This window comes from Pseudorca crassidens, chromosome 1, assembly GCF_039906515.1.
Source record: "Pseudorca crassidens isolate mPseCra1 chromosome 1, mPseCra1.hap1, whole genome shotgun sequence".
In the NCBI taxonomy this organism is placed as follows: Eukaryota; Metazoa; Chordata; class Mammalia; order Artiodactyla; family Delphinidae; genus Pseudorca; species Pseudorca crassidens.
In genome coordinates, this window is record NC_090296.1 from 62,376,863 (window position 1) to 62,390,771 (window position 13,909).

Below are 13,909 nucleotides of genomic sequence, written 5' to 3' on the forward strand. Positions count from 1 at the left end.
GGTGCATCTGCCTAGCTAAGAAACAGATGAAAACAACTCTTTCTGCAGTTCTATTAAAGTACAGAGAAATATCATAATTTTAAAGGCTACAAAAATAAGGTAAAGATTATACAAGACAAATAAATCAGTAAAATCTGTAGCAAAACCCAGAATATTTTAGATTAATCTGAAAAGGCTGAGTCTCCTAAGACTTTGAAAAATGAGAAAAGCCATTTGGCAAAATCCTTAACTTGGATTTTTTTTGTTTGTTTGATTTTGTTTCTAGGTTCCAGATTCAGAGATGTGCAACTGATCCAAACAGTTACAAAAGCTTAGGAGACAGCTTTCGAATGATTTTCCGCACAGAAGGGTATGTATGGTTCTTTATATATAGTCTCTATGTTGATGTGGGCATTTTAATATATTACTGCACAACGTGTTTTCTCATTTTGAATGATTTCTTTTCCTAGTCTTAGTAGGGAAAAATATTTAAAAGGGTGTCTTCCTATTTTTGTATGTGTTTTTCTGGATAATACGGTTGAAAATTAAATATGTATATGATAGAAACTACCACAAAAAGGATGTTAATAATATCCTTTATGAATAATAGTTTGATGACTAGAGGACAATTTTTATTTTGTGCTATTGAGGCTTTTTAAAGTTCTTATAACTGGGGATATCTAAATGTGATAGTTCTTTATTTTGATTCTTAAATATAGCGCCCAAATGTGTTCCTTGTTTGCATTCTGGTTTATGAATATTCAATCAAAACATATCTTTATCAAAAATTGATGTGTCAGGTTCATCATCCTATCTATTAGATGATCAGATAAATAGAATATTTTTGTTACATAAACTAAAATTGTCTTTGATGTATAGATTCAGTTAAAGTCTCTATTGAGCATAATTTTCCAAAGGATATTAGATGTGCTTTTTGAAGTTGTTTTCATAAGAGAATTGGTTGAAAATAATCATTATACCAAAAAGATAACAGTAATAATAACAACTAGTACATGTTTAGCCTCTACTATGTACTAGGAATTCTCCATATAACTCTTAGAGTAGGTTCTGTTAGGAGCCATTCCAGTTGGACAGATGAAGAAACCAAGACTCAGAAAAGTTAGTAATTTTCACATATCTGGTAAATCTTGAAGCTGGGACTCAAATCCAGTGAGCTTGACCCCAAAGCCCATGCTCCTAACTCTGTAGTTCACTACCTCTCTTAGCAGATTATACTGGGGCTACTCTTTTGCTAATTAAACATATGTCATTTATGTCGTCTCATGCCAATAGATTCTTTTTAACAACAGCATAGTAATTTATTTACCTACATACTGCAGTTTATTAAATTAATCCCTTTGGTGGCCCATTAGGTTGTTTCCATATTTTCACTATTATAAACAATAGTACAGTATATATTCTCATACTGTTTTTTCGCATTTATGTGTGTATGTGTGTGTATATATATATATATATATTTCTATTTTTAAAAATTGCTATCAATGGACTTATAAGATCAAATGATATGCACATTTTATATCATAGATGTTGCCAAATTATCTTCCAAAAAGTATGTACTGACTTTTATATCCTTAGTATTTGAGAGTTCTCACTTCTCCACACCCTCTCAAACACTGGACATTATCAGTCATTATTTGATATATCTGTCACTAATATGCATCTCCTGTTTATAATCTAATAAGTGAAAAATAAAAGTGTCTTAATAGTATTCCTTTGATTGTAACTGGGGTTGAGCATACTTTTATATCATTAGGTATTCTTTCTTTCATGAATTGCTTATTTTGTGTCTCTCGCCCATTTCTCTTAGGTTATATTTTTTAATTAATTTGTAGGAGTTCTGTATATATTATAGGTACTAATCCTTCAACTATTACATAAATTACAAATATTTTCCCCAACTTGTCAGTTGTCTTACAACTATAGTGTCTTACACCTTTCAGAAGTTTGTGAGTTTTGAAGATTGTGATTTTGTGCTTATATCTATCTTTTCCTTTGTGATATCTGACCTTGATGACACATTAAAAAAGAAGGACATCCTCTAACCCCAAGATTACAAACATCTACGTCTGAATCTTTAATCCATCTGTGATTTCTTTTTTTAATGTGCAGTATGGCATATAGGAATTAAATTTTATTTTCAAATGGTTATTCAGTTGTCCAAACACCACTGCTGAAAAAATCCATTCCTTACTCACTAATTGGAAATGCTAGCTTTTTTGTATATTAAACTTCCACATATATATCAGCTAAATTTTCTATTCTGTTTCTCTATTTCCTATTCTGTTTCATTAATTTATCTATCTCTATGCCAGTATCATACTGTTTTAATTGTTTTATCTTTTGAGTGTTTCAGGAATATGTAAAAATATGGCCTGCAGTGTAAAGTCTAAATTCCTTATCAGGTGTACAGAGCCCTTCCTAGGACAGCCCTTGCTTCTTCCAGGCTCATTCCTCGTGCGCAGATCTGTTATATAGCGTGCACCACCCTGATTTATTGAGCTTGTTTTCTGTCTGTCTCCCCTCTCCCACCCCAAGAATACATTTCCCTGAGGCGCACGTCTCATTTCCCTCTGTTTTCCCTATCCGTGTGTTTGGCACTGAGTAGAGATACTCAGTAAATGCATGTTGAACAAGTGAATGAAAGTCATCACACCAACATCATGATGATGCAAAATGAAAAAGAAAGATGATAATTCTTGCTATAGACCACTCCCTCTGAAGCTATGATAATGATCCTGAAGGCTGATTAAATATTTTGAGGTCATCTAGTGACACAGAATCAGCAAATTCTTGCTATTCCTCTGGTGATGTGGTACCTAAGTGTCATTGATAATATGCCCGCATTTATGGCGGTTGGGATCAAAATCATGTTCATTTTATCCAGTACATATATATATAATTAAAGAAACCATAGTTTATTATATAGTCAATAAATTATCTCTTTCCAGTAAAACAATAGTGTCAGCATTGCCAAGTTCTGTAAACTGTAACAGATATCTCTGAATTGGATGTGGGAGTTCCTTAGCCAGACTCTTCATTTCAAGTGTGTTTTAGGAAGAATTTGATGTTTCTGCTTTGATATCAAGTAATGTAACAAACATACAGTATGTGTGGTCCCTGCATAGTAAAATTGGCCTTTTCCTCGACTGTATGTTTAATTGCTTCTAAAGCAAATTGACATTCTTTCTGTAATGCCTTTAGATCTGGACATGTTGTTAGCAAAAGTCAGAAAGCTCCAGTCTTAAAGATGGAAATATTTGTAAAAATACCAAAGAGAAAGCTGCCTGTTATTTTTGATACAGAGCAAGAGCATTTCATAGCCTTAAGTTTAAAAAAAAAAAAAAGAGGAAGAAAAAAGAAAAAAAAAATCCTTTTAACACATGCTGTGTTGAATTTTTTTCCTAGCAAAACAGTTCCTTTTGATTTTCTTAGTTAGCTTTTACAGTATACTCTGCTTTCAAAGATGGTTTTTCACTCAGGTGCGTAGAGGCCAGTTTGCTCTGTGGCCTGCAGGGAGGATAGTGCTAGTCAGTTTGACTATTAACAATTAAGAGAGCTCATCTGTTCTGGTTCTTCTTTTTTTTGTTTGTTTTTGTTTCTGTTTTTGTTTTAGGAAGAACGCAAGGGCCGCGAGCGCCCGGGTACCCCCGGCCCATCTCCTGATTCTTCTTATCTAATTCCCCCAGCCCCTCAAGTTAAAGGTTTTGAAAGCTAGTCCTTTTCTGTTGTTTAAAAACTTTAAAGTCTGTTAACACACTTAGAATCTGCACGGAGCTCCCATTTCCCCACTGTAAGAAAGTGAAGTGGTATTGTCACCATTCTTAGAGATGCAATTCCCCACCTCTCAGCCCAGAATTCACATTTCTAAGAGACAAGAGCTCAGTCACATGGTTCTGAATCCCTTTACTGCTTCTAAGATTTTTTTTCTTCTTAGAAGCATAGATACATTGTGCTGTTATTAAGGACATAGTTTTTCAACCCAGCTTTACAGAGGTGAAATTAACTTAAGTTTTTAAAACTAGGCCTTCCAAATTGTGAGTAAGGATTTCTGTTATGTGGAATTGTCATATTTACTTAGCTTTTACCAAAAAGGTCGTCATTGCAGAAAACTGACAGGGAAGGAATTTGTCACTGTTGAGAGTACCTCCATCGTCACCATGATTCTTCATCTTTCTCTGGTTTGACAGAATACACTAACAGGTCCGTCTAGTATAATCATGAGCCCAGAAGACATGAAGATTTAGCCTAGTTGACTAGGTGCCTTCAAAACCAGTAAGCTTCATTTTGTAAACTCCCCTGGCAAATAGCAGCTGGCATCTCTGTTTACCATGCGTTCCTGCATCACACCTAATTTCCTTTTGCTTCAGAGTATCTCATGAGAGTTCTTCTAGTCTATTTTTGTACTTAGCATTCCTTTAAAGAGAGTGATTGAGATGTTCACAGATGGGTGAGGGTATTATAAGTTATGCTAAAATAAAACCAGGACTGCCCACCTCCTCACTCTGCGTTCTCTGAAAATATCTAGTGGCCATTCTTTCTGAAATGAAGAGAAAAAAAAGAGTTAAACAGAACTTAAGATATTCTGGTGACATAGGTAAAGAAAGATATGAAACTAATATTTATTTTCTTCAGTGTACCAGGCACTGTGCCAGGGACTTTTTCATTTCAGCACAGCACTAGTCTCAACACAGCTCAGCATCATTATGTATGTCTGTATTTTGTGTGAGGTAACAGATGATCAGAGAAGTTAAACAACTTCCCCAAAGTCAAACAGGTATTAGTGACATACCATGGTTTTTCCATTACACTGTATCACCTTTCATTAAACACCAAATTTTGTTGTTTATTAAGTGAAAAGAAGACAATGTGGAAGTAGTGGCTGTAAACCTCTAATTTTTAAATAGCTATTCTAAAACCTTTGGTATTCCTACCCTCAAATCACATACTAATTTAAAGCAGCTTTTATCTCTTCCTTCAAGTAAAGTATGGGAGACCAGTATATGGTCAGTCAACCAAATCCTGTCGATTCTGAGGCAGCACCACAAACCTCTGACAACTCCAGACTCTTAATCCAACCATTGTTCCATCTCTTGCAGAGAGCTCCATATCTCTGATGAATTCATGGTTTTCCATCAGTCTGCTCTGATCCTGCTTGTTCCTTAGTTTTCTTATGAGGAAAATTCTTGGGCACTGGTTTGCCCAAGGCAAATAACTAGGAAACAGGAGGTCAGATTAAACTTAGTTTCAGATGAGAAACATGTTGATTGCTGGTGCCTTCAGAAATATGGTATTCTTCAGAAAGTATTACTGTAGAAAATATGTGGTTGCATTTGGGGGGCATTCGAACTGTGTTTTGTTTCACGATTTGTTTTCTGTAACCACTGATGCTGCCCCAAGTATCATCTTACAATCAGACCACTTGGTGATTATAATATTTTCTAGTTAAATGACATTTAAGGCCTCGTTTTATGAGCTCCAGCGTAATTGGCTAATTTGGTAAACTCCAGATGTGTGAGATAATGTGCCACTCGTTTAAGTGCCTTTCAGACGGCATAAATGGCACAGCCCCAGGGGGTATAATCACTCCCTCTTGTTTTCATTAAGAAGGGGAATGAGTGGCTTGTGACACAGACAAATGAAGTGGGGCATCTACGACTCGAAAATCAACAACTTGGTAAGATTTGGACATTTTTCTTTTTACAGGTGGACTCACTCCAAGATCTTTAGCTTAATTTGGTGTCTAGGTGGGTCTGCCTTTTAAAAAGTGGTTCACCTAGTCTAACAGGGCCAGGTAATTTTAAAGCAACCTCTGTAAATAGAAAGACCTGCTCTTATAGAAAACCCCCCTAAGTAAAGCAGTGTCTGGAAACTCTCTCACTCTCACATGGAAGTGAGGGCAAGCATTGGATTTGAAGAGACAGTGGAGGAGATAACTCTCCCCACTACCAGGAATTGTTATTTGAGCAATCAGCAGCCTCACCACCTAAATCAAGTTCCAACTTCACAAGGCCCAGTAGTTGCTGCTACTTTTTCTCTCTGCTTTCGACCCGACTTCTCATCCAACAGAAACCCACTCATCTACCCAGTACTGGCAAGTTGGAGTGGAGCAGGTGATTCTCGGCATCACCGATCCCTGGATCCTCGGGCTGGTCCCTCTTATCTGACAACAGATCCCGTGGAGGACTCACTGCCACTTAACGAATGCAGAATTTTTACTCAGATGCATAATTACAGACCGTACCCCAGAACCCTAAGCAGATAATCCACAGTATAAATCAGTTATGTATAGATCACTAGGGATTGACTGGGTTTGCAAGCTTGGTTTACCCAAATGAATTTGATCTTTGGTGGGTGCCAGATGTGCAGTGTGCCTTCTGTGATGAGTTTCCTGGTGCCTTGAGTACCTTCTCTCCTCTCCTTTTTATTTTTCCAAAGAGGCCCTTCCTGGTACCTACTGGACCTCCCTTGAGTGCTCCCTTGTTTTGTTTTCTTTTGTTTCCAGCTTTATTGAGGTGTAATTGGCATATAACGTTATGTAAGTTTAAAGTGCACAACATGATGGTGTGATACATGCATCTATTGCAAAATAATCACCACAGTAGGGCTAGTTAACACACCCATCACCTCACGTAATTACCACTTTCGTGAGAACGTTAAGGTCTACTCTCCTAGCAACTTTCAAGGGTACAGTACAGTCTTGTTAGCTGTAGTCGCCATGCTGTACATTACATCCCTGCTCCCACACTGAGGAGTTCAGCCCTGGCCTGCCTGGGCTTCTTAACGATGGTAGAACAAACGTCCTCTTTAGTTGGGACAAAAGGAAAACAAGAAAAAAAAAAACATAGCAGGTGAGAGTTTGGAGAATGAAACTATAGCAAATCCATCTGGCAAATCTTATAAGTGATGGAGCCAGGTCCAGAATACGGTGTTCAATAGACTGAAGCCAGTCTTCTCCCAAGCTTTCTCCAGTTTTAGAAAGACAGAAAAGAGATGATCTCAATCCAGGCATGGGTCTACTATTGCTATTCTCTGATGATCTGTGCTCCTTTTAAAAATCATTTATCAATACTTTAGTATATTATACTCTTAGAATTTTAGTCATAAAGTATATGTAACGGCTTTTCACGGAAAGCTATGCTAAGAATTTTAAACTCTATTTAGCAATTCAAGGTTGAAAATTTTTAAAAAATGAAGGGTAAGGAGAAAAAAAGTACTAAAAAGAAGAACATTTTTTTTAAATAAAGATGTGAGATATATATATATATATATATATATATATATATATTCAATGGGATACTACTCAGTCATTTAAAAAGATGAATTATTGCCATTTGCAACAACACAGATGGACCTTGAAGGTATTACGCTAAGTGAAGTAAGTCAGACAGAAAAAGACAAATACTGTGTGATCTCACTCATATGTGGAATATAAAAATAAAACAGAGAAAATAAATGAACAAACCAATCCAAACAAAAACAAACATGTAGACACAGACAACAGAATAGTGGTTACCAGAAGGGAAGGGATGGGGGGAAGATGAAATGGGTAGAGGGGATCAGCTGTATGGTGACGGATGGGAAATAAATTTTTGGTGGTGGGCATGCTATAGTGTATACAGAAGTGAAATATAATGTACCCAGGACACTTACATAATTATCATTAACATCAATGTTACCTCAATAAAAAATAAATTTAAAAAACTGGCAGTTGAACCCACTAGTACATTACTTAGCATTTCTATTTTACCAAATTATCTTACACTGCTGCTAAAGCAAATAGTTGTTGGTTTAAGCTGTATTGGGTTGTAAAGTGGTCTTTACAGTCAGGGAGTGGATAATGAATTTTCAGAGTGCTCAGATAGCAGCATCCTGGTGCTTCCATGTCCCAGAGTTCTGTTTCCTTTTCTAAATTAGAGGTCTTTTGTTCTGCCCACAGAGTGACCTTTAAAATGGTTTCAGCTCCTAGATTTCCCTCCTGTCATCACCACAGATTGCTAGCTGACCGTCACACTCCCACTCCCCCAGCCTCGCACTAACAATGCTTTCTGACTTAACTGACTGGCCTTTGGCAAGGATTTAAGTGTTGCCAGAGAGTAAGTGAAAACGTTTGCAGTGATGTCAGCCCGTCAGCAAGGTCTGATTAAGAGACCAAACACGGCCTCTCTCAGCGAGCAGTGCTGACAAGAAGGAAGGGAGGACCAGTTGTTTGGGTGGAAGTAGTTGTCTTTTGGGAAGGTTGGTGTCTCGATTCAGAGCCTGAGCAGATATTCTTCATGTTTTTATAGACTGTTAGTGGGGGGTGAGGGGATTTCACATCTCAGTGGGAGATGTCCATTTGAAAATATTTCCAGGCCTTTATTTTAACTTACTCTGGATTTCTGATGGGCTGGATGCATAGTCATCTTGGGGGGAAAAATGTGTTTACAAAAACCAGAATCCTTTTTCTAGGTTGTTGAACTGAACATTTTCAGATGAGAATGAGAAAGAAAATCTCCAAAAACTCTTCTACCTTTGTCTGATTCTCTTATTGTAGAAAATAACTTAGGGATGATTTGACATTACAAGGTTAAAGGAGTTAATATTTTATCTTCATCATTGATTTCAGCTACTGTCTCTGACTTTGTAGAATTACGGCTTCCAATATACTATCTTTTTTGGTAGGAAGTCTTCTATTCCTGGCCATATGCATATTTGATCTCGTTTTATTTTCCTCAGAAAGAAAAAGGTCACATGGATTTTTAATATTCTTGAACACTGTTAAGAAGTAAAAGCATTGGCAAGATACATACATACATATGCACACATACATGCATTTAAACTAAATTTAATTGCTTATGGTTTAGATTGCTACGTTTTCTCTGTAAATCCCATGAGTCAAGTGCCATTGGAGCATCCATGAGTGTGAATTATGATAAGCTTCTACTCAGTTCCTGCTTAGGAATCTGTTTAGTTACCCAGTTACAATGCTCTCATCAGCAGCCCGTGAATTTTTTGTCTAGTCTCATGACTCTAGCTTTACCTCTCCTCCAGCTCTTTCAAGTGGTTTGAAACTGGAAGAAAGGAGAAGGTTCAGATGCTGTTTTTATAATAGTGATTATGTTCCAATCAATGTTTGCCATTTTGGCCCTTTTGCGAAATGTGTCCACGTATCTTACTTCACTTGATGCTCACAAGAACCCTGGCAGGTAGAAAGGTGGGGAGTATGATCTTTAGTTTTCTGGTCAGTAAACTGATAAGAGATGTTAAAGGCCTTGCCCAACACCTCATAGCTGGTGTTTGTTGGGGCAGGCATTCATCCAGGGTCTTCTGCATCCTATATCATGCTCCCCATTCTGTCAGTAACTTAATAGTAGTATTGGTAATAATAGAAACAACATCTCAGATTTACACTGTTCCCATTGTGGGTTCAAAGCATTGCCACAGATCTCATCTCACTTGGCTGAATAGCATCTGGGAGAGGTAGAGAAGAGATGGTATGGTTGGTTACATTCTACAAATCAGAAAATTTCAGCAGAAAGTAATCTATTGAGATTGCCAGAATAAGAGATTGGATCCTAAGATCAGCACGCAAAGAATACAAAGGTTTAATTTTTTTAATGGCATCTTAGGCAAATGAAATTAGAAAAAATATATATTCTAAAATGTGGCACCATCATCTCATGAAACCAAGGTAGAGGCTTTTGATCCTTAGAGCCCTCTCCAAAAGGAAGTTACAGGATGCAGTTTAAGGTTAAGGCTCACTGCATGAACTAACTCAGTTATTTGACCTGTTGACGCCTTTACCTAACTCAACTTGAATATTGGGTAATAACCAGGAAAACCTCATGAAACATGAGATAAGGCACGTAACCAGAGTTCCTCGGATGACTTGTCAGATGGGGTGGAAATCATCATATGATTGCAATATATGTGGAAATATGTGGTCACCAAAACCTCGAGCAGATGACAGCCATATGCAGTGGCCTAGTTCTCCTGCTGATAAACACTATGTTCATAATTCTTCGCTGGCCACAGAGAACTCATGGGAAAACAAAGCCATAGGTACCAGGAATTCTAATGTACACACAGCCTCAGTAGTAACAAAAAATGAGATAAAGTGTGGGATGAGTTTTGGAAACTGTTAAAGAGAGTTTGTAAGTTTGTGTTAAGTGAATGAGTTCTTTGATTTCCTTACATAAAGCTTTTCCTAAATTAGAAGAATCAAGAAGCACAGTAAGAGATAAGGCCATGCTCTGCTGTCATTACCATTTTGTATCCTTTAAGTTTTCAGTGAACAGGTCAACATGAATTTCAAAATTCAAATAAAATTCCCAGAAGTTGGCACTATTTATAAAGGAACCTAAATTAAAAGTGTATTGCAATGTAATCCACTAAGCAATAAGACATATCAGTTACTAAAGTTCTGGCTTCATGTGTAAAATAGAATATGTGTTAGATTACAGAATGTTTCTTAACCACTTGTTCACTCCTTAATCCTCATGATCTGGCTTCTGTCTACACCCATGTTTACAAACTGCTCTCTCAGAAGCCACCACGGGACCCGTATCCTCTTCCAGAGAATCTGAGACACTAATGATCGTTAGATGTGCTATTATTTTACATACCATTAGAAAGAAAAAATGCTGACCATTAAACTCCTTGGAGTGATATGACAAGGGATATGGGTGTTGAATGAGAAGGAGAAATTTTGAATGACTTCCTAATTTTGAGCATGGATGACTGGTGATAGCCAAGTTATGTCATTGGCACATTCAGAAATCTTTGATGATTTCCCGTTGATCCATGTGGTAGGCCATCACTAAGATGGCCCCAATGACCCTGCCTCCTTGTGTTTATGTCCTTGTATAATACCCTCCTTTTGAGCATGGACTGGGCTTGTTGACTCTCTTTCAATGAAGTGAATATGGCAGAAGTGATGAGATGTCACCTTTGAGATTAGCATACAAAAAAACTGGCATCCATCATGGTAGCCCTTTCTTATTCTTCCTGCTCTTTTGGTTTCTTGCTTTTCTGTTGCCTTGAGGTCACTGCCCTATGGAGGAGCCCATGTGTCAAGGAATTAAAGGTATCTCTGGCCAATAGCCAGTGAGGAACTGAGGCCCTCAGTTCAACAACAACCTGGAAGGAACTGAGTCCTACCAAGGACATGAGTGAGCTTGGAAATGAATCTCTCACCAGTGAAGTCTTCAGATAAAACCTCCAGCCCAGCTGACAGTGTGTCTGCAACCCCTTAAGAGACCTTGAGTCAGAGGCACATGTTCCTGACCCACAGAAAGTGTGTGATAATAAATTTTACCATGAAGTTCTGGAGAAATTTGTTACACAGAAAAAGTTAACGCAATACACAAAAGCAAATCCAAAACACTTGATATGATTTTTATTTGGGGCCCTCCTTTCAGACTTTATCTTATCTAGTGTCATCACATGCATCTTATCTTCAAGCCCTGTGGACCAAATATAACTGCTGAAACGATTTTCTGTGTTTTGCTCATGCACATTTATCAGTCAGAATGGCATTTCGCCTTTTGTCCGGCTATGGATATTCTGCTCATCCGTAAATGCCCAGCTCATATGCTACTTTCTCTTTGATTCTTTTTCTCATCATCCAAAATGGTAACAGTTTTCTCCATCTGTTCTCTTATGGCAGTTTTTTTCTACTGTAACAGTTCCCTTCAGAGTCAGAGAAGCCTGGATTCAAATCCTATATATAAGTTTTGGGACCTCAGGCAGATTACAATCTCATTGTACTCCTATTTCTTTATTTGTAACATGGAGATAGTAACATCTACTTTACTATGTTGCCAGCACTAAGTATAGGTATATAAATATGCACACAATCATTGTTAGCTAGTTCCATTATTAGTTCCTTATATTATAGCTAATTATTTGTAACTATTCACAATTATTTAAATGTGTGGAACTCTGATGAAATCATCTTTAGGGCTTCTAAAATATACCACACAGTTCTTTGTATATAATCATCATCCAGCTTATGTTTGCTGAATTTAATTGAATGATTGCTATTTCCTTATACTCTTCTGGCCACATTAATATAGAAAATAAATATGGTCAAATCAAAGCAAATGCCAAGAAAAATTTATGGCTCTGGTAATATCATTAAGACCAAGATTCTAAAGATTATAATTTGTATAATTATAATTCTAAAGATTATAATCTATCTCCAGATTAACCTCTTTTAACAGCCTTGGGAAGATAGTAGAATATTTTTAATGGCCATGTGGTGGCTGAAGGTAGGGGGTTGGATTTTGGCATGTGGGTTTTAGATTCAGGGGACTCAGCATTCACAAGTGTTTCTGGGTGGTATTGGGGGATTTAGTTAGGGAAATTGGAAGGGCTGATGACCCAAGTCAGGAACAAACAATTTACTCCCATTGCTTGGAACGTGTTCCATCTTCACCACTGAACTTATGACACTGCCTGACTGGAGTTTAATAAGCCCAGGAAGCTAAAACAGTACAAATAAAAACCAAATACTCAGGTCAATAAAAAGATGAATTAAAATGAAAGCAAAAGAGTGTTTAAAACAGAATGAGAGGCAAATCAAGTGTTAGAATTTTAAAAGACAATATTAACAGACTTTCGGTTCCAACAACCATAGTAGCTTGCATCAGAGCAGCTCTCCTGCTGAAAACAATTATAAACATTGGACAAAATATACAAACTACTTTTTTAAGGCAATAGAGAGCCACCAAACCAGGCAGAACTTGTGAGGGGCTACAAGACCTGAGGGAAAGAAGCCCATCTCAGTGAGCTCTACATTCACTCTGGCTTTTTCTGTAAAGGCTTTGCTAAGTCTTACAGGAAAGGTTGGGAGAGGAAGATGAGATCAAGTCTTAGTTGAGGAGAGAGATGAGTTGGAGGCTGGCGTTCAGGGCTGGCAAACGGCTGAGACCTAAGAAGCAAAAATCGCAGAGAAGAGAGAAACTGCAGAGGAGTGAACCCAAAGATCTATAAGCAATTTCCGAACTCCTAAGCTTCATGGGAACAGGAAGAAACTCCAAGAAACTCCAAGAAACCCAGCAATAACAAACCAACAACAGACTAACAAAAAAGAAAACCCAAAAACAACAACAACAAAAAAACCCCAGAAGTTGAGAAGCTTAGAGATGAGCAGAGATTTAAGCAGCCCCGTGATGCTGGGGAGACAAGGTTTGGCGTTCAAGCCCAACCAGGTGGAAGAGTTCTGGTAAACACTCTGAGTTTGCAGTTGAGACCCAGAATGTCCACTCCTCAGATAAGGGCTATGCCTTAGAAGTAAAGCACAAACTCATTGTCCCTATAAAGCCTAAATCCAGCCTCAGCAAGATGAAGGTGATCTACTAGACTCCATCTGTTTACTAAGAGAAAATTATTCCTCTTTGGGCGGAGATAGCACCATCCAGAGACTCTTTGATTTTTTTTTTATGCACACTGTCCTGTATTCAATTAAAAAATTACAGGATCTTAGGGGGAAAAAGACCAAATAACCACAGTAAGTGACTCAAATTTTGGAATTATCAGACAGGAATTTTAAAATTTAATCTAATTTTTACTGTCGTAAAATATACATAACATAAAACTTGCCATGCACAACCTGCCAAGACTGAATCAGGAGGAAATAGAAAATATGAACAGACAAATCACAAACACTGAAATTGAAACTGTGATTACAAATCTTCCAACAAACAAAAGCCCAGGAACAGATGGCTTCACAGGTGAATTCTATCGAACATTTAGAGAAGAGCTAACATCTATCCTTCTCAAACTCTTCCAAAATACAGCAGAGGGAGGAACACTCCCAAACTCATTCTACGAGGCCACCATCACCCTGATACCAAAACCAGACAAGGATGTCACAAAGAAAGAAAACTACAGGCCAATATCACTGATGAACATAGATGCGAAAATC

The 13,909-nt window shown here is 37.5% G+C and overlaps 1 protein-coding gene across 1 annotated transcript in view; it reads left to right on the top strand.

The window, feature by feature from the left end:
• SLC25A21 (solute carrier family 25 member 21) overlaps window positions 1-13,909 on the top strand; it is a 511,705-nt gene that overhangs the window by 357,763 nt on the left and 140,033 nt on the right. The window contains exon 3 of the mRNA XM_067737301.1: window positions 266-349. Within this exon, the coding sequence (XP_067593402.1) occupies window positions 266-349 (84 nt within the window). The remainder of the gene's footprint in view (window positions 1-265; window positions 350-13,909) is intronic.